This window comes from Plodia interpunctella, chromosome 14 (assembly GCF_027563975.2).
Source record: "Plodia interpunctella isolate USDA-ARS_2022_Savannah chromosome 14, ilPloInte3.2, whole genome shotgun sequence".
Lineage (NCBI taxonomy): Eukaryota > Metazoa > Arthropoda > Insecta > Lepidoptera > Pyralidae > Plodia > Plodia interpunctella.
The window spans coordinates 8,187,052-8,210,388 of NC_071307.1; the positions used below are offsets into that span (position 1 = coordinate 8,187,052).

General features: G+C 33.2%; 1 protein-coding gene across 2 annotated transcripts in view; it reads left to right on the plus strand.

Moving 5' to 3' along the window:
* Window positions 1–23,337, plus strand: part of LOC128675107 (atypical protein kinase C) — a 182,766-nt gene that overhangs the window by 151,533 nt on the left and 7,896 nt on the right. The window contains exon 3 of one of the 2 annotated variants that reach the window (XM_053754246.2): window positions 21,466–21,516. In XM_053754246.2, the coding sequence (XP_053610221.1) occupies window positions 21,466–21,516 (51 nt within the window). Of the gene's footprint in view, window positions 1–21,465; window positions 21,517–22,298; window positions 22,351–23,337 lie in introns of those variants that run through there. The other variant, XM_053754252.1, reaches the window with a different exon arrangement.

The window sequence follows — 23,337 nt, forward strand, 5'->3', positions numbered from 1 at the left end:
AACATGTAAGTCATGTCTAAATTTAACTCCTTTTTCTCTCATCCTTACGTATTCTAGGTTGCTCTTCACGTTGTACACTTTAGTTGTCAGTTTTACGAGTTAATGTGTATATTAAATATATTTTGAATCCAAAATGTCTAATACCTGTATTTTGCAACGTTGCTTTTATCTGTATCATCTGTGCGAATGTTGACCTGGCATCAGGTGTCTTATCTGAATCTACGGCACGTACCCTCTTAATTACGGAAACACTAATGTTGCAGAACTTGATATCGGCTTTATGTAGTTTCTAGATTCCAGCCGCTTTATTATTATACACATTAATAAATAAGCGTCTTGTATTGTAATAACTAAAGTTAAGTTTTATATACCTATTTCATTCAACACAGATACGCTTATTCCAATTATCATTTTTGCTTTGTAAAAAGTGTAATTATTTTATTCAAATAATATATGTATAAAAAGGCCGTATCCGTACTGGATTCAAGATTCAAAATCCGTAAATTGTATAAGAACTCGTTTTTTTTTTAAAACTATATTTTCTGACAAAGAAATGATGCAGTGCTACAGATAAGAGTTAAAGTAAAACATAACAGTGTGTTAACCATGGTGCAACGTAAGAACAGAGACAGTGACTGTTTGATTGTGCTATTTGCTACTTTCTGTGATCAGCAGAAACCTGTGAGGAGGACGACAATTAAACCTGGGAATAAAGATTTATGTAAGTGTTAGCATAGTATTTACCATATCCACGATCGTCCACGAATATAATTTTCTTTATGTCTCATCTTAATATCTGATATTTTGGTAACAAAATAGTGCTGTACTTATATGCTACAAAATCGACATTCAAATCAACCCAATTCTATTTTTCAATCCATACTTGAAAATTACATTAAAAATTCTGTTATTGTTTAAAAGATTAATTTAATAAAATTATATTATTAATAATAGTTTGAAACGTAAAATATTGACAATGACCCGATTTCCGATAACATATACGCACTTGTGCAAACAATACAAATACGCACCGTTAATTTATTTTACGATTTTATCACCATCCTAATAGTCCGATAAAATCTAGTGACCTGATTTTTGTTTATTACCTTTTTAAGGTTCTACCTTGGCGCCGTATTTATGTAGATATCAATTACCCTTACATATTATAAAAATAAGTCCCTCTGTCGCGTCTGTCTGTCTATATAAACGCGATAAACTCGAAAACTACCAGATTGATTTTTGTACTTTTTTCACCGATAGATAGTGCATTTCCAGATTAGATTTTTTATTATGGTTCCACCCGAGCAAAGCTGGAACGGGCCGTGTCGTTTAATGCTCAAAAAATTTTCTCTGTTGCACAACTATATAAAAAAAATCTGTACAGTTCTTCTGAATATCTTTTGGCTTTTGTTTTATTTTTCTTTGTCTGCAAAATCCATTGCCTGTTTGAGGTACAACAGGTGCACTATCAGCTGTTTCCACCTAATTGTGGGCGAGCCTTATCAATGTGATAGGAGCGCTTATACAATGATAACAACGAGACAGTATGTACGCGAAGCCGCGAACGAAGCACTATTTACCGGCGAAATACCTGACCTATAAAAACATCAAATAAAAAAAAATATGCATAGACTAAAATTCCATTTTTAAATCTCCAAATTCTGTTCAAATAGTGCTGTGACACCATGAAGTGATTTATCGATAACGCGGTTGACGCGTGTGCGAAAATGAGTACTTTCTGGTCCGAGTTTTTAAATATCGCTGCCAACAACCCGTTCCCGCCAATGCCGGGCGATTTGTTATCGCCACTCGATCTGGGCTCGAATGAATTAAGTTAGTACTTCGTATACTATTTAATAACTAATATGTGACATTATATGTGTCAATATAATGTGTACTTTGTTTGTCCCATTCACATAATGCCTCATCAGCAACGAGCGAATATGTGATAATTTTGTTTACCAATATTCTGCAATTTTTATAATAACTCTGCATCCAACTATCGACTGTATTGCCTTATAACAACGCTGAAACACGCTTACAAATGACATCCATAAATATTTGCATTAATAGCTTCAGTTTCCGTATTCAGCGCGTGTTAATCATTGGCAACGATTCGTTTGCAAGTTGTGTGTTGTACAAGTTCTAATTAAGCCGAAACCAAATCAATTCTGTTTATTGTGTGGTATAATCCTCTTACGTCGGTGTTGTATTCGAGAACTCGTGTAAACTGTATCCGATAATCACTTAATGTATCCGAACATCACAAGAGATATAGGCTACAGGTTAATTTATATTAAACACATCACTACATTCAGATTTGATGGTTGATATTTGCAAATGAGAATTTATTTTGTCATGTTTTGTATCTATATAATTACGACATAGATTATCACATGGTTCTTTGAAGTCTTACTTGATTCCTACATATTATAAAAGTGAATCCCCCCGTCGCGTATGTTTGTTTGTATAAACGCGATAAACTTTGGATTTTTATACGATTTTCACCTCTCAATTCCTGAGGAAAGTGTAGGTATAAATTATTATTGCTTTACCCGAATGAAGCCGTCGACCGCTAGAACTAAATAAAAGTGTGATGTGGACTGCCAAATATCTGGTCAAAATTTGTTACAATATAACTGAAACATATTATAAAGACTCAACTTTAAAAAACATTATTCTATTGTTTTTTTTGTAGTCAAACAGTGGGTTGTTAAGTTTTTGAAATCGTCTTCATACATAAATATATCCGCAGCCACTTCATACAAAGAAGACAATAAGGAAACATCCTAAACAAACTTCCGACTCGCCAAAAAAGGTTTAAGCCTCTCATTTGCAAGACATACATCCCTCCCTATACATTTTATTGGGTTTTAGGTAATACATATATTTATTTGATATCATATGCAAATCTTATCTTACTAAAACATGTTACAGTTTTGACGTAAAATTGTTAAGTCGCTATTTCACAATTGAAAGATCGTCGAGGTCGATTATTATTCCGAAATTCGCATGAGAGCGGAGCTTGTAATGAAAATTTGATGCTTGAAAATATGTTAAGTATACGATTGTTTATAGGTTTCACTGCCTACCAACTGACTAAAATTCTGTAAAGACAATTGTTGGCAATTAAATTGATTACCTTATTATCTTATCACAACAACTCATTGCCCCACCACGAAATACTTTTATTAGGTGAATATAACAAAGCGTAGGTCTGGGACGCACCGAACTCAAGCAATTTCATAGTCTTGTCGCCATCATTTACCTCACCTGCCGGTAGTTAACTAACAGTTAAATTTCAGCTTTAAAATTACTTAGATATTTTTAAATGACAGTCTACTTTTTTAGGGCCTTTGATGCCTAAAAAGAGATTCATTGGCACGTACTATGTGTATTTATATTATCGCTAAACTTACAATTTTATCTTAATCGTATTAATTGGCACATCTTCATTTTTACCTTTCATGACATACGATAAACACAACCTTGCGCAAACTCCAACATTATCGCACATTATCTCGAGTTGGACGAGATAGTAAACCTTCTGCTGCCCACACAATAAGCTGACATTCAAAATACGCTGATTGTACAACCACAGCACTCCGCACAGATGAACTATCTTGCCCGTGGATCGTAATTATCTTATCGATTTCAATAATATCGATATAGTGTTAGTCGAAATCACGCGCGACGGCCAATTCGTTTCCATTGGAACGGGATATCTTATCTTTCACAGTCAAACGAGTGTGATCGTGAATATAGCGTGTGTTACCCTGTGATCATTATTAATTTGTGAGAATGATATTCCGAATCGTGCGGTAAAGTAATGAAGTAGATATGAAAGTATCTTCGTTGTTATCGAAGTCGGCCGAGTGCATTTGTGTTTGTGCTATGCAAACGTTTTATTGTGGATTGGACGCTTGTGGACAACTGTCATATGCTCACCACGTATTGGCTCAACCGTTTCCTAATCTGGACGTGGTGATCGCAGCTCCATCTTACGCAAGAAGATGTTAGTATATTACTTTCATTTTATTTTTATCGATTGTTGTGTATGTGTCGCATCACTATTCGATTACTTCTTAACGTTTCTAAAGGCGTAGTGATTTAAGTGTCGAAAATTGAACAGGTTATAAAACTTCATTCAGTTACTGTTTTTTTTTTCAACAGAGAACGATGGAACGGTTGAAAATTCCAATAAATATTTTGCAATTGCAAAATTCTGCTTAAATAAATTATGGTGCCAACGCTTGGCAAATGAAAAGCGGAGGTTTTATCACGTTTATCGTGACAAAATACACATTAAATTAATATCACAAAGGCATTGTCGTTTGCATCGTCCGCGTACATGATTCATACATTTTTGTATACATTTATCTCATTACGAAACCATAATTATCTATCATAATTAGATTTATCTATTTAGTTGTCTCATTGTACTTATATATTTATTATATACATGAATAAATATAAAGTAACAGTGAATTCACATTTACACAAAAATATCATTGTAACAATCAATACATTTAATATATTTGAAGAAAGGCCACATTTGTGCATTGGATATATGTTTTAAATTCTTCATGGAATATACTTAGTTACTGATGAAAATATAGTTTTGGAAATTTTTGTCTGTATGTCTGTCTGTCTGAACGCGGATCACTCAAAATCTACTGGACCGATTATCTTGAAATTTGGTATGTAGGTACCTTATATACCGGGTTAACATCTTAGATACCATCCCGGTAAATGGTCAGGTTCCCGTAAGATAATTGAAAAACTAATTAAGAAGCCGCGGGCAAAAGCTAGTTATGTTATAAAGACAATTAAAATAAATTATACCAACTCATCTCTACTAAATGTCAAAATTGATAATTTCGTTCGTATACTAAAATCATTCGTTCTAATTTCGAATTTTGTAATAACAAGAGCACCTGTCCTAATACTTTGTTACAGAATATAATATCGTCTGAACGGGCAGTAGTGTATGGCACATGCCGATAGCATCATTAATATTCAGTGTTTTGGGGAATAACTGTCGTTTGTCATATAACATTTGGCATCGGCCACGTTTGAGCTGGCCAATATTCATTATTCGTATTGTCGACATATTGATCGAATTGTAACTATTTGCCTGTCAAAGTGTGCGCGAATTCATCCTACTAATATTGTAAATATACTTAGTTGTATTTTTGTTAATGAGCATAAGTGCTGCTTGACGACCTCGGTGGCGCAGTGGTAAAATTCTTGCCACTGAACCGAGAGGTCCCGGGTTCGATCCCCGGTCGGGTCATCATGGAAAATGATCTTTTTCTGATAGGCCCGGGTCTTGGACGTTTATCTATGTATGTATTTATTATAAAATATAGTATCGTTGAGTTAGTATCCCATAACACAAGTCTCGAACTTACTTTGGGGCTAGCTCAGTCTGTGTGATTTGTCATAATATATTTATTCATAAGTTTATTACACAACCATGTATCGGATATAATGCGAAAAATAAACTCATTGGAATTAGTATAGTGAATTGATAAAATAGTGTTAATAAGGGATGTGATTAATGCATAGATCAGCAAAAAATAATAAAAAATTGGTAAATCAAATTAGCTAATGTTTAAATGCGACATATCCCCTTAAATCGGAAAGAATATTACATACTCTCTTATTCATTAAAAACTTAAAGCTCTCTTGAGCTAAATAAAGTATGTTTTGTCTCTAGCTGTCAATGTTAAATATTGTATAGTGAGAAAGCATATAGTGGTCGTCCAAAAGGGATAGCACTAAGATCTTTATTTTGTATTGGATTGCCGTTGTTTTGTATTGGGACAACGGCAATAAAGACCTAAGTGCTATGAGCCATAAGGTCCCTTTTTATTTGGACGACCATATATTCATATAGCTTAATGTACTTATGCTTTAACTTTTTCGTGAATATTATGAATGACAGGCTATACGTTTAATTTATAAACTTAACGATTAAATTGTGTTTTAGAGGAAAAATACTAAAGCAAGTAGATACAACTTAAAAAATAGCTTTGTTTTGGATCTGTTGTTTTGTATAAATTAAGAAAGTTTTACACCAAAACTTTTACACCTTGTGACATTCTGAAAAACCGTTTAAACACTCGTCTCATGAATTTCAAAAACGAAAATTTGCATTAAATTTCTCCAAAGTGTGCTAAAAATACTTTTGATATACACTTTAGGTGCGCTAACTAGACTATGAACCCCTAGGCAACAAAAAAAAATCCACCACACCAAGCCTACACTAATATTTACGAATACGATATACTTTTATACCTTTATGATACCTATACGTTATACAATTTAACCATATAATGTATGTATGTACTATGTTATATGGGGAAACATTTATAAATTAATAGTGGTAAGCCCTTCTGGCCTGACTCTGTTTTCTCGGAATTTCTTCTTAGCAGCGAAAGTAAGTCAGTTTGTTATCCCTTCACGCGTTATCTACTAAACCAATAATAATAATAATTCTCATACACATAGTTAAGAATACGGAAAAGGACATAGGCTACGTTTCATACCGGGAAAACGTCTATTTCCCGTGGAAAATTCACGCGAGCTAAGCCGCTAGAACCTGGAAAATTATGACCAATTTGTCAATAAGTCCAATCTAAAACCGATGCCCCACATCGCCAATGTTTTTGCGAAATTAGCTTTAGCAAAGTTGGACCGACAGATTATTTAATACTTCCAGTAGTTGAACCGAGGTTTTGTAGTCATCCAGCTGAGCGATTTGGCAGCGTTCGCGTTGTCTCATTGCATAATCTATATTTCGAAATGTGACTTATGTACAAGCAGATATTCAAACTTATTACCAAAAGAATAAGGTAACAATAATAAACTCTTTATTTTAAGATACGTTCTTCTTCATAGTCGTATTTCCTCATGGCTGAGGGTCGTGGTAATTACGTGGAATGCAACACACACAACAACTTTCTTGGTACTATTAATGGAGTGGTTTCACACACAAGTTAATAATCAACCTCACGATGTTTCACCGGAAGCAAGTAGCGATGAAAACTACTAGAAATAAATTAGATTAGTACATAAACATCAATTCGATCCAGTACTCCGCTTTGACTTGAAAGAAGGACTAACACACATATTTTATAATATTAGTATGGACGTGGTTCAAATATTTTTAGCTGCATTTAAAGTTTTACCTTTATGATTTTTTAAAGAACTTGAAAGAATCACATCACTGACATTTTGAAAAATGTGTCAGATTTGACTAGTCTATTCTTAAACTCAATTAAAAATTAATTTTAAAAAAGATTTATTTTGATTATTTTTACATATATCTATATTTTTGTGTTCAGTGCATTTATAAATTATAAATGCTCGAGTAATATCATCATACGCAATTTGCCTAAACCAGTCTGCCATTATTAAAACTGCAGTGCAATCTCAAGGGCCGAGGGCTACAAAAGATATGTAGGTACGTATGAATGTCCGCAGCTCGGAAAGTTATTCCGCAGTATGCAACCCTGCGGCCATTTGGCAGCCCTACCTCTCAACCCGGCCAAGTTCAACTATCTCGCAAAATACCATTTTACAGAAGTATATCCTCCGAAGAAACAATCGCAATTTTCTGGATACAAATCGAATACAAGTCTGAAACAAAAATGAGTTAAATATACATTTGACAAAGATGTTGTATTTTAAAAGCTTTTATTTAAATTGCAATGTATGCACGACACGGCTGTATGAGAGTAACTATATCGGTTTGAGTGGAATCATTACACGTTTCGTACAATACACGTTTAGTTTGGATGATAATGCATTCTTATGATATGCATGACCACATATGGTGCACTTGGGATCGGCTCCATAAGAAGGAACTCCTCAACGGATCGATGTGTTGAATGCAATATAAGATAATAAAAGCTTGTGTCCAAAAGGTCAAATTTGTACAAAAACTTGGATTTTGCATTATTAAGATATTTTCCTTTTATACCTATCAATTGAATTAGATATGGCCAAAGATCATCAGTACACAAGAAGCCCATGTCACATAAAATGGCTAATGATTATGAAATATTATTTTATTCCAAACAGAAAACAATTTGCTCCAAATATATGCGTTGGTATTCCGCGAAAAATTATAATAACTTATACCTATTCAAGAGTGACACTCCTCTACTTACTCTATCTGTTGATAAACTGTGCAGCTCTGTTAAATATACAAGTCGAATGTAACAAGTTTTGAAGTTCGTCCATTTCACCTAGATATTGTTCGTAAAACGTTTCAGTTTTTTTTTTCATACTTCTAAGCAGTTTTATGAAAATATGTTTCATACCATACAAAATAAAATACAAAAAATTAGTTTGCGTTAATTTTCTTAACTTCGAAATAGTATACATCTATACAATTTTAAGCGGACCCTGGGCTCCGACGCTCAATGGCTGAATAAGAAACCGGCAAAAATCTCAGATCAGAGAGACACCTTTACTATTTTTGGTATGCGATAAACAACTTCATCGATCTAGAAGTGAGCACACGCAATATGGGTCTTACTATCGCAGACGAACTAACTAATTGATGGAGTTTTAAGTTTGTCGAGTCGGCGAACATACAGAATTACTTTGTTTACCAACTGAATTGCTTCTTATCTACCTCCGCAAACAAACGGTTTAGTTCACGAATAGTTTATGGTCAATCACGGCGGATGAGCCGTAGGTTCATAATGTACAATTCTCAGAAAGTCCGAGTGCCAAAATGTATATTCTTATTATTACTATTCTTATTATACTTCTTATTATCTTAAACGTAGATCTTAAACGGAGAGACCTGCACCCGTAATCTGTTTATTTATTTAACTTTATTACAAAACCATATAAAAAGCAGATTTCAAGCCTGAGGTTTACTCTACCAGTCAACAAATAGATGATACAGATAGAAAATAATATTTTTGGGGTAAATGAAAATGAAAAAAAAACAAACGGACTATACAAATTCGTTTGCCCTCACTCTCCCACCTTAGGGGATTCCCGGTTTCATTCTTAGCCAAAGAGTATCAGAGTTCGCATTCCTACTATTTCTTATCAATTTTCCACGGTCGTTGGCATTCTTACTAAGCAAGCATTCGCTAAAATATACGAATATATATTCTTCGCTTCTGGTCATTTTGAAAACGTTGGACATTTTGCGAACTAGACGTTATGAAACAATCGGTCGCTCGGTTTGTTTGTTCGAAAATTCTACGTTGATTGAACTGTTATCTTTCCAAAGCATCCGTGTTCGTTTCGGAATTCAATCTAGAACGAGAAAGGCCACGTTTCAATACTGAAATGGATGGTGCCCCGTAGAAATGTTTGCCCCGAGCGTTATTGGATTTTTTCGCCGTTTTGCCCCATTTATAAGGGTATTTTAAAACCTATGTGGCTTTTGTGTAGTATAAAAATGGCCGGTTTATCAAAATTATAATTGTATACCGAAGTGTGTATATTTTTCTCTATTCGCGTATGCTGGCGATCAGTCATTTAAATCCACGCTTAAAAGATTTATAAAAATAAAATATTTAATTAAAATCTTAATTAAGAACCTTCTCTATATTAAAAAAAAACTATCGTGTTTTAGTTTTTTGTTTTTCGCCGATGATTGGGGCAATGAAAACAATAAATAAAGCATTTTTCAATATAGCTTCGGGCTTCATAAAATATTTTCAGAAACATTCACAACATGTCAGTGTTTTTTACTAGTTTTTGGTAGAATCGAGTGTCGAATAGTTTTTGTATGATTATATTTTAATGGATTTATGCATTTTTTATTCCATCAATATTGACAATTTAGCAGGGTGACTATATTTTCATTCAATTAAGGTTGTTTTTTTCTGTAAATCGACATAAAAATATGAAGTTCAGTATTGCCTTGGTACATCAACCGCATGCCATATAAAACGGTAATAAAGTTGAATTTGCAATGATCATGGGTTGGTTAATGTATGAAATTTAATTTATATAATTTAATTCATTATCATTTAAGTGTTAATTTCATAAATGGAAGTAGTTAATACTGGTTAAAGTGCATATTACTATAACATTTTGGAAAATGTTGTTAATTTACAAGAAATTTATTTATTTATTTGTTGTAAATGTAATTAATGTTGCCAACTTTATGAATTTATTTTATATTATATCTATTGTGATTTTAAATTTTGATATTTAAATGATGACAATATAGAAATTTATCTTGCATTGTGTCTTTGAAGAGGAGTGACTACTTATAATTTTTTATAACAATAAATATTATTACTTTTTTGTTTATTTCCTTCAGTCCATTTGCTTTGATCTGTTTCAGTATATGTGGTAGAATATTATCATATATAGTCTACATTTTGGCGATGCTGGCTTGCCAACTAATATAAGTTTTAAAATACAAATCACTAATCAATTTAAGCTGCTGACTGTACGTGGAACTTAACAAGGCTTTATTCTTTTAAATACCATAACTCCGTAATCGATCTAAATCCTGTGTTATCATAACTCAGTATATTTATCTCATCTGAAACACTATCTGCGTCACACACGGCCGCTCGCCGGACGTCCGGCATTCCGCTAGACGAGTATCACCGGTGTCCGGAAACGTCCGGACGCCGGACGCGTCCGACTTTTAGAACTGTTTGTTTTCCGATTTGAGGTAATGGCAACCCTATTTTGAAGGAACTCGATTCATGGATTTCACGCGCTGGGGTTCTATTCTCACGCAATCGAAGTTCATTTCATCACTTTTCTCCTTTTATTTTCGATGGTTTTAAGCAAAAAAACGCTCGAAGTTCGCTCGAAATTTTGTGACAGTAATTTTCTTTCATTAAAAAACTGAGAAAACTGAAGTGAACTTCGATTGCATATTTGCGTATTGCGAATCAAACTAATAGCGAAGAAAAAATAAAAACCCCAGCTCTTCCCGCGCAGATTAAAAGTCACTCAAAGGGCAGGTCTTTAAAATAAAGATTTTTTCATAGGCGTTAGGCTAGCAACCTATTATAGCACTGTTTTAGAATCTCAATTCCATCAATAACTTATCTATCTGAACTTGGTCTTCGAGTCTCGTGAGCCCCGAAAGGGATATTTAAGTACGTCATAATGTTCTTTCTGTATCAATATTAACATGTGTAACACCAGAAAAGACTACAACACTACTTTATCTCAACTATTCTATCTCATAAATTTGTGGTTGTATCAATTTTATCCGCTTTATCAGTACAATCCATTTTGAATCTGACATGACTAATTTTGCCAAATATTGACCAAAACACAGGAAAACGTGGAAAGCTATTTTTGTATGTTTGTTTTCTAGGTCGACAGTGCACGGCGATCTCTCGTTTGCGGACTTCTCAATTTGCTCGACGTATCCGAGATAAAAGAGAATATTTTCCCAGTTTTATTGCTATGACTTAACCTTAGTGGTCAATTATAATTGATAACATTGTTCTAAATATACATTCATTAAGGTTACAATACACGCAATAAGAAATTCTATATATACGTGGCGTATACTCCACCGACAAGAGCATAGCTCTTAAATAAGAAAAAGAAAAAATTATATTATATAAAGTCATTGCAGACGATATTATAATTGACATTCATGTTCAGATTGAAAATGGTTTGAGATTGGTTTTAGTCGACGTCGTTGCAAGTTCACTTTCAAATGGATGTGGCTATATTTCTACACCTCTTATAAGACTAAATCCAGACTTATTCAAAAACAAAAAATCAAATCATTTATTCAGAAATTAGGCCTTCACAGGCACTTTTTCACGTCATATTCTAAATTAAATGATATTTATTAGCTACAAACTACTAGCGTTTCGGAACGACCACTGCTGAGAAGAAATGCCGAAAGAAACTCATTCAAACAGTGTTGGTCCCTATTATGCCAGAAGGGCTTACCATTTTTTTTAATATAAATTTATGTATAATTTTTTATCAGTAATATAACAATGTATTATTTTATATGCATGTAATTCTTTTCGAGAAATAAATATTTCATATAATTCTTTTAAACCGCTTGAACGATTTGATGAAATTTGATATTACCGGTGGAGCCTCAAGCAAAAGCTAGTAGAAAATAGTTTATTTTCAAAAGTTAAAACTAATCTCAAACAATATGTTAGAGAATAAATAACAAAACAAAAGTCTTGTCTCAATCCGCAAACTTTGAACGTTATGTAGCATACCGGGATGGTATTAGAAGTCGTAACGGCGGACAGTCCGCCTCCCGCAAATCTAATTTAGCCCATTGTGGCGAAAACAAAGAATAAAAGCAATTTTCATCGGACGCCGACTGTAATTCATTTGTCTGTTAGCTTTGTGAAAAAATAACAGACATCGGCATTGGCATTCCCGGCTCGAACGCATTGGACGTGGAGATTTTAAATGTTGTTCGAATTACGAATTTTCGCTCCAACATGAAACCGTGACACTTTACTTTTTAATTTTTAATGTTTTAAAAATTGAATGATCACAGTTTGCAAATATTTTTTTAACGCAGAGGAAACAATTATTTTCCCGTGCTTGAATTCTTGATAAGTTTTAAAGTGAAAAAGTGATTTTCTTGTCAAGTATCAATGGCAAGTTAAGTTGTCACCGGGCGAGATAAGTTTGTTCTTCTGTATATAAAAGCCCAGTTTTATAAAATATTATATTAGAGTATTATTTAAGGTAAAATACTCTTTGTACAATGCTTAATACTTTCTCTTGTTATAAATTATTACATTTACCGTCTGTGGCACTACAATCGGTATCGGTAATCGGAATCGAGGCGTATCCGGTTTATTACCGGGCCGATATCCAAGTAACACGTACATCAGTAATCGTATAACCGGAACGATTCTAGAGGCAGCAAGAATGGAAACAATGGGGGTTATGGGCCATAATGTGGCCGTCGGGCAGGCTTTCTTATGACTATATATAATGTGCGTGCGTGTCTAGAATGTTATCTTAACCAATATTATAAATGCGAAAGTAAATTTGATTGTTACCACTTCACACTCTATCTACTCAACCAGTCTTTTTGAAAATTTTCATATTATATAAGTATATAGCGTTTGAAGTATGGAGAAGGACATAGGGTACCTATCAACCCGGAAAATTAACGCGGGCAAAGTCGCGGGCATAACCTAGTATTTTGTGTTTTTAGTTCACAATGTATTATTTTATTGGTATTTAAGTCTCAAAATGAAGAAATAGTATTGAAAATCTCTCTCATTTAAGCGTTTTCCCGGTTTCTTCCTCAGCCGTTTAGCGTCGGAGCCCAGGGTCGGCTTTTCTACTTTTTCTCCTCCACTTTGCACGGTCGTGGGCGAGAAATAGTAATTAAGAGTACATAAGGTATTTGATATATAGATACAATAATATTTAATTGATTGAACGATTAATGACTAAATGATTTGATATTAGATGAATTTTTTAATACTACGCAAATATAAAAAGAGTTTTATATTTGCGTAGTATCAAAAAATTCATCTAGTCATTAAAACAAACACGTCAAAGATTAAGATGTTTAAAATTCGAACGTTTTGGTTAAGATATTAGAGGTTATATTTATATCTTTGCACAATGTACGACAAGAAAGGGAACAATATATTCAGTGGGTTATCGAGTATCGCTACGTCTCATTGCGTGCGGCGCCAGAGATTCGTATTGATTTCAACGCGAATAACTTGTATGTAATGTACACACAATATGTGGTGATTTTACGTGCATAATTTAGTGGTTAAAATTTGGTGAACTTCTTAATTAAAATAGTAATGCACACTATACATACATCTTATTTAAAATAAATAACTGGGCTTTGACGACCTCTGTGGCCTAATGGCCACTAACCGGGCCGTATCGCTTCTCAACGCCGTGACTGCTCAACTACCTTGCGTGGATATATTCCACGATAATTTGAGACGATTTTTGTGTGCGTGTATAAATCATTTGTCATATAATAATAATTAATGTATATTGTATATTTTTGTCTGACTGCACGCCTTGGGCAACTGTTAGTGCAGTGAGTGACTTTATAAATAAATAAATCATGCCGGACTGCTACGCTGGAAGTCTCTGTTCGATCCCCGGTCGGGTCAACATGGAAAATGACCTTTTTCAGATTAACCTGGGCCTTGGATGCTTAATAGAAATTGCTCTATCCCTCTCTAACTCACAGAACAAGGTATCTTTAGGTATCACACCCAAAAACTTGCAAAACTCAAATACATACATAGGTGACCTAGTTAGGCAAAATTAAATAAGTTGGACATTTTGACAGTCGCCAGCTGTCACCAAGTTGCCTCATATCAACGGGTCAGAGTTGGTTAACAATTGCATTAAATGTGGCGCCACCTGGCGGGCGTGAACGGAACGAATTGCCTTCGTACACATAAATTATCATGAAGTCGGATACTCTGTTCTTGAAAGTAAGTGTATTACGTGAGGGATTGCTTAGTCGGCGACAGTCATTCGCCTGAAGTTTTATAAAACAAACCGGTAGCGGCGTGGATCGGGTCGGGAGGTTCCCTCTATTGTGGTTGAGCTTCGCGATGGCTGACTCACGCGTCAACTCGTGAACGGGTGCTGCCGGGGGAACTGGTCAGCTCGATCTTTTATTAAAAGTTTTTTTTTTTGTTTGGTTAATTATACATATATATATAAGTATATATATTTTCCTTTCATCAGCACTTGATCACAATCATAATATGTTTCAGTATACCTTTTGACCATGTACTTTATTATGTACTTACATGTTATATTACTGATAAAAAATTATACATAAATTTATATTTAAAAAATGGTAAGCCCTTCTGGCATAATAGGGACCAACACTGTTTGAATGCAGCAGTGGTCGTTCCGAAATGCTAGTAGTTTGTAGCTTTGATAAACATCATTTAATTTAGATTATGACGTGAAAAAGTGCCTGTGTAGGCCTAATTTCTGAATAAATGATTTGATTTTGATTTTGATTTTGATTTGGGGAAGAAGAATATAGGTGAGAAGTTAAAGAAAAAAAAATAAAATAAATACGGCCATTTTCATTTTTAAATTATGTTTTAAATAGATTCATGTTTATAATTATATTACGAAATATTTCGATAATTACGAATTCCGATAGACGATGTTTGTTACTCTTTCAAAAATCCATTAGACAGATTTTGATGAAATTTAATATATAGCAAGAATTTAATTTGGGAACCTATAATTTGCATATCTGGTTTTTATCCCGATATTCAACATTGACATGATAAATATATCTATTTTGGCACACAACAGTCATTAAGAACGATTTACATATATAAAAAAATGGCGTGTTATAGTTCCCCTACAATAGAACCACTCAATATCTTCCCGTGGATGTCGTACGAGGCGCCTAAGGGACAGCCGAGGCAGATCAATAAGGTTGACGTCAGGTAGACAGGTTGCAAAATCACAACAGAATCTTCAAAATTTTAAGGTTACTTTTTACGCTGACTTTTTCGCAGTTTCTCGGCTCCACAGCCTCCGCAACTGTATACGAAAAGAACATGCGGAGGCGAGAGAGAATATAAAAAAAACAGTGATGTAATAAGTCAACTATGAGCAAAAGTTTGAGAAAATTACTCGGGTCAATTTTCGCTGTAACAGTCGCCGTGGCAGCGAAAGATTTCCCGAGAGAAGCCTTAGCTTTAAGCCTATTGTTTTTTATACAACTAGATTTCCGACTGGCTATTTATTTTTCTATTGTCTTTTTTTTTCTCTGAGATTTGTTTTATTTTTCTATCGTTTACAGTTTGAATTGATTTATTTACTGTTCTTATTTCCTGAACTCGTTGAATAAACGTAGTGGTTCTAACATATTTGTAGCAGAATTTAATTTACTGATAGTTTTAACATTTTCGAATTTTTTAATGATTTCAATGAACTAAAATTTCCAAACGAATTGAAATTGCTCGAGTGTTAAAATTTTAAGCGTAAGCAGTTAAAGATAGTTGCTTAAATTAAATAATAGTATTATGTTATATGATTATCATTTAAACGCCCATCTCTATAGATCACAAGAAAAATCAAACTTCATATGTAGAAGAAACACTTACTAGGTGCTTTAATATTAAAATAAAAGTCACACTTGCTTAAAACAATATTTACATGAAAAGTAAAACAGAACATTGGCGTATGAAGGTCTAATTTCTGAATAAAGAATTGATTCATAAAAATTTTAAATATACATGATTATCGAATTTAGCACAGGTGCCTAATATAATAGTGATGTCAAAAAAAAATTTTATATTTATAACGAACTAGCCAGTAAAATTAAATAGTTACCTATTACTATTTATTGCAATGCATGTTATACTGGCATAATAAAAGTATTAAAACATATATATTTTACCCTTAATTTTGCGCCAAATTTCTAAATTTGCATCAAAAAATGCCATTTAAGGTTCTACTGGGTGAAATATTGACATAGTACAATCAAAATTTAACTTAAAAAAAAATAATTCCCATGCCTATAAACTATTTTCATTCTATAAATAGAAAAATAAAAACAAAGTAGAAATAAATTTTGCGCGTTCGCAACTAAACTGGAAAATGTAATTTTAAAACTAACTACATTATAATTACAAACGCGTGGCGGCCACACTGGCCAGTTTAAAAAAATACTGTGTTGATATTCATTTTATACTTAACATAATTTGGCGGTAACAGTTTTTGAAATACAATTTTCCCCTCGAGTTTATTAGCAATGTGAAAGGATTATTTTTACACGGATATTTGCGGGCAACCTTTTTTTTTTTAGTTTTGACAGTCTGTGACAGTTGCGCGATATTTTATGAATGAATGAATGAATGAATTTTATTTATTTAAGTAACAAAGACTCATCATTTGTTAGTGGTGCGTATACTATGTTAGTACAAACAAAAAAATAATTTAACTATATATATATAGTCATAGTGGCCTGAATGGCCAAGTATTTTTTTTCTCTCAATGATGCTTCAAAGATTATTTTTTGCTTAAATATAAACTTACAAACTTTTTGTGATGCATTACTTTATATGTATATTATAAATGTCAGTTTGGGTGTGAGTATGTTTGTTACTTAATCACACAAAATGTACTTTATGGATTTCGGTTATATTTAGTACACGAGGAACTAAAAAGGTTTAATAAAAAATATAATATTAGATATAAAATTAATAAGTTAGGTTGTTTTCTCCCAGATTGTCCCACATGACTGTAATAACCTCAAATTCCTTAAAACGACGGGAAATGAACTCTGAACAGTCGCCGGATGTATTAACTGCGCGGATGTGACGTCACTACGGGTTACAGCTTAACTTTAATACAGGAATTTCCGTCGTAGACCCTCTACGAAACTCCGTAGATCTGCTACGAGCTACGAATTCTCGTAGATAGCTTTGTGGTATGCTCATAATGAAATCGTATGGGTTTATTTGCTAATGTTAAGTCGTTTAAGTTATCGTGGCAAAATAGTTAAGTCCTGGGTTTGATTTCGATTTTTAGAATAAAATATCTGTTTATATCGGATTTGTAGCACATATTAACTTTTCATAACGTTTGATATAAATTTTAATCATATTTAGTGACCTAAATATGGGTACGATTTAAAAATTTTGTTTTTGAGTTCGGGGTGTAACAGCCAATAATGCATCTGCTTATATGTGAGGATGAGAACGGGAGCCTTTCGCATTTAGCCCTTTCTAAAATTATACACATAATATACTATGTTAGATACTCGAAGAGTTTAACTTAACGGTTCAATATTCGGCTGTTAATAATAGCTTTTCCCGAAACTACCAGAATAAAAATAAGATTTGGGGTCCAAAATGCAATATCCTGTCCAATACTCAAGAAAAACCTGAAAAACAATATCGACGTTTTATTAAAAGTCTACAATACAAATCTCTGAATGAAAACGATAGACAGAACGGTTCTCGTTCGATGGCACAGAGTAGCTGCGGAGACCAAGCTTGATAGATTATGGATTTGTAGGGTTTTGATAGGTAACTTTGGATCCTGTTGTAGGTTGAAAAAGAATAGATGAATAAATAAATAAATATATTAGGAAAAATCACACAGATTGAGCTAGCCCCAAAGTAAATAAATAATAAATAAATCTAGACTTATGTTATGGGATTCTAACTCAACGATACTATATTTTATAACATATATTTATATACATTTATAGATAAACATCCAAGACCCGGATTAGAAAAAGATCATTTTCCATCATGACCCGACCGGGGATGGAAAGCGGGACCTCTCGGTTCATAGGCAAGCACTTTACCACTGCGCCACCGAGGTCGTCAAATTACACGTGTATAACGAGCTATTGCTATATTAATTTTAACTCCTTAAAATATATAGGTTTTTTTGTTACCTATTAACGCATTAAGTGTTTAATATGCTTGAAATTTCGTACTCATATAGTTTAATTAATTAGAAGGCCATATATGAAAAATTCACACTGGCAAATGCATAACAAAAGGTAGTAATTAATGAAATTAAATTTTTAAAATAATTTATAATAAATTTAATAGTAATTTCATATAATTAAAAGACAATGCTTATAAATGCTCAAATTCTGATAATGGTAAATATAAGTCTATTAATTTGAATATTCTAATAAAGCATCACTCTACCGAAAGTAGCTTGGGCTGCCTAATCTGATCTGTGTTCCACCATTATTCGTTCAGGAAAACGAATAAAAATGGTGGAACACACTCGACGCGACCTCAATGGCCGTCGAATCGAAAAATAGGCGAGGTTTGGCAAACGGTCCCATTGTTGCTAACTCCAGTTTTCGATTACGAACACCAGAAATGCACAAATATGACCAAAACTAAACTAAACAAATATAAAGCAATGAAAACTAATAAAATAAACTATTTTTTCCTCTCTGTCTCTCTCTTGCCGTGTTCCATTCGGAGCTGTGACGCACCTTTGTGTCCCTTACTCGCCTCGTACGACGTCCACGGGAAGATATGGAATGGAGAAATTCTTTTAAATGTAACTTTTTTATCATGTATTAAAAATAAATACTTATTTTTGATTTGATTTGGATTTCGGGTTTGTTTCTTTTTTCTATCTTTACTTATTATGTTATTTACGTTTCGCCCTTTTCGTCGTGTTCATTCTCACATTCATGGCTGCGAGGCTGAAGCCCAGGGGTCCGGGGTTCCGTGTCATAAATAAAACTTAAAATGTTCAAGATTCGGCTCTGATTTACCTTAGTTTTTGCTCCAAATTATTTCCTTTTAAATATTTGGTTGACTGGAAGAAATCTCTTTATGGGATAAGTCCACCTTTGTGGGCGCCTCTTTTTTACTGCCTTCTTTGTATGTGTTTACTTAATGCAAGAGTTAACGAACTACTTAAACCTAACTTTTTTATATTGGTATATGAATGTCACATATTATACTTTATTAAAATGTAGTAATATATCAATGAGCGGACATTTTGATGTCCAATAGTCCAGTCGAACCGGACATTTTAGCCGGACCATTCGTCCATCCGGCACACAACATAAAGCTTATGCAAACACATATCGAATCGAGAAGTTCGACAGTCGATTGTTTAGCGTTCCCGGCTTAGCATTGTTTATCGTGTTAATCAAACTCGAGTGTTCAACGTTTTAGATTTAAATTATTTGATTGAATTTAATATGCTCACATTCGTTGTGGAGTGTAATAAAGGTGTTAGGTGGTAGGGTAATCTCAGGTAGGGTTGGAGTAGAAATAGGCAAAGGCAGACAGTTGTATAATAGTATAATTAATAAGTAAAATACAGACCTGTGATCAATAAAAAAATATATAAACTATAGCACTAAATCACTGTAAAATTTAGAACACTTTTCCGAAACATATTAAAACACTTACCCTTCAAGGGTCTATAAATAATTTAAGATATTTTATTATATATTTTTTTACATACAGCGTACGTGTGGTACGTACCGATATCGTTATGGTAATGAATGAGTCAAAATGTGATTACAAAATATCAAGTGGAACAATAATTTAAAATTTTGAATTTAGACTGAAAGAAATAAAAATCATGCCAGCGCGCACGCGATATGACTAAAGAGGTCATAATGCGTGGCGTTACAAAGGTATAAGGGTTAAGGGGGCTTGAGCAGCGTGAATTTACTTAATACAAATAAAATGAATCGATGGATAAAATTGATTTTTTTAATACTAAAATAAATGTGGGTGTGGACTGAAGATACCTGTTATATTATCTTATTTATTAAATATAACTAATTTTAAACTTTCGCGTTTTCTTTATTAAAATTTCTTATTACGAGTATTAAACACGCACGTACCTTTTAAGTACGAACGTTTCTTGTCGTGTTACAACGACCCGTGGTCACAGAGCTTGGTATAAAAGATACGTTTGCGTTTAATACCCGCAATATATAAAGTGGGAATATTTCAACGTAACATTTTGTTATTTGGTATCTGTAACTTGAAAATATGTTTGGAATAACGCCTAGATTAAGTTTCTGTTCTGCATTATACAAAAAAACTATACTTAGTAAGCCCTTTGACATCTCAGGGACCATCCATCACTGTTTAAATTTCTTTCGCCATTTCGTACCAGCGTTGATTGTTCTCAAATTTCAGTGGTCACTGGCACGCAAAACCTTCTAAAGACTACTTGGGTACATCAAAACGAGCAACTATTATTCTACGATTTCGTGATTCGTATTTTCATATAAAAAAAATACAATCTAATTTGCGATTCTACACATCTGAACTCTATGTAATAGCCCAGCAACACGAGATAGTACAGTAGCGTTATGTAGCGCAATCAAACATAGAGTTAACGTTTTATAGATACGAAATTAAAACTAAAAAAAGGATTTTTTTGTATTTATTATGTTTACACAAAAGTTGTAGAGCTAAAGTTCTTAGTCTCTATGTACCTTAATATGTAATGTTAGAGACCAGGGGGCTTACCATCATCTCTTAACGCGATCCACTTTACGACCTAAACTGAACTGCATCGCAAATTCGTACCATCGACTTAATTTTTTGTATGGATGCGATTTGCATTTTAAGTACCTAAATTGAACTGAGTTGCATTGGAATTGTTCTGTAAAAGTTGATGGTAGGCCTACAGTAATGTTTTCATGTCAAATTTTAAATCATAAAGAATGATTTAAAATTTGACATGAAAAAGTACCTGTGAAGGTCTAATTTCTGAACAATATGTACGAAAGAAACCTACAAAAACCTATAAAAAACATATATTTTTAAGTCAGTGTAAATCTTGGAATAGGTTTGCCCTGTTAAAGTACATTTTGTCACAGTCGCACTTTAGAATATTAACTTTATTATGAGTAACTAAAAGACTAGATACCTTTAACTTGCGCATACGCGTTTCAGTTTAATAAGACAATATGATCATTATTAGTAATTTGGCATTAATATGTCTGTTCGTTTGTTTCAGTATTCCCGAATGTCCCCGCGGCGCCTGGCATGCCCTGTGCGGGCGAGGACAGTGAGTATTCTGTGTTTTTTTATGGCTAAGGCAAATTTTACAGTTACTTAATTTCTTTCAAAATTCATAAATCAAAAAAATCTCAGGATTTTTAATCGAAATCAGACTTGAAGTTCGGGCTTTTAAATTTGTTATGCGGTAATCCCAAGCGCACGAGCGAAGGGAACAATGCGTTTGTGTGGTTTAGTCGAGTTTTGATGGGATATACGACTAAGTAATTATATTTTTTACAAAAAAAAATTGACATAACCTTTGTCGTCAGTGAAATTTCATTGCGTGCAACCGTTGCGGAATTCCCTCGTTGGGAGCCGATCTTGGGTGCATTGTCATGGAAACTAAAGTGGCATGGAAAATTTCAACTCAACTTTTTATCAAATATTTTCATTTTTTTTATAAATCTAAATAATCTGGGAGTGATTCAATTACATTTACGTAAATTCAATGTAGGTATTTTAAATTGATTAAACAACATGATAATAATAAATACGCATCTGTGAAATCTTCTCAATAAAATAAATACATTTCAATCAACCGGCCAGTAACACGCTTCCCATATTTCATATAACGATAAAAACTGACTGCCAACCTAACAGTGAAAATAAAAATAATAAAAATACCAGGGAGCCATTAAGCTCTCTTCAATAAAAAAAAAAATAGATTAAAACTGGCCAGTAATACGCGATTCCGTATTTTAATCCTCAAACGATACTGATTCAGAAATTCTCAATATCGATAAGATAATATCGATAAAGAGCACAGTATCGCTCGGCGCGCCCAAACAGCTGACATGAGTACAAATGTCTTGCGCTGTGGGCCTGGCCAAATTATTTACAGGTGATTTTGTATTTATATATCGATCTAGTGGCTGCCCGCGACTTCCTCTGGATATGTGTAGTTTATAAATTAATATGTTTTGAGTTAAATTTTGACAAAATTATTTTAAAGTTAAATAATTATTAAATTTCCTCACATAAAATGTCTTTCACGCATGTAAGTAAGCAAAACAATTAATATATTTATTAATACAATATTATTAATATAATATTGTCATATTATTAATATAATATTGTACAATAAAAAGTTCATTCAAACCATTATTTCTATAATGTTCATTAAAAACTCATGATATTGTCTCAAGTGGTTTTTGCAACGTCAAAAAGTAGTTAAATCGATACGGAAAACCGAATTGAATCGAGTTGGTTTTCTTGTTTTTTTATCGACTAACTTCTAAGCATTTAATTCTGCACTTTGAAGTGTAGTTCATTGCTTGCGTGTTAGGATTGATGAATTCGGTGGAAAGAGTGTCTGACCCAATTCCGATAAACCATCGACAGTCGATAGCGCGCGTGATTTTCGATCGTAAAGATCGACAGGTGACAGGTGAAACATCGATAGATCCATGTGGTGTGTTGAACTTATGTAGGTCGAATCGAATATTTACATCCGACATCGTGCGGCGTCTTCAAAATAAGAATAACAATATTACTGGCTGGAAATATTTTAAAAAATGTTTTAACCAAATTTGACTAGATAACGTATAAAACAGATGTCAGACAAGATTTAAGCTAAATGACATGAATCAGAGTTGTATATTTTATAAAAGTTTTTAGTTCTTTTCAATTTCTATTCTGAAACCATGAATAAATGTTAGGTACATAAAAATATGCAATTAAGGGAATAAATATTTATAAATACTCGCTTACTTTCATAAGTTATAGCAAAATTTGTTCAAATTTTAAATTATAGATACTTCTTTAATATAGTGCTTAGCTATTTCTCAAAATTTACTACAGTAAGTAGAGTACTCAATTTAGCGTGTTT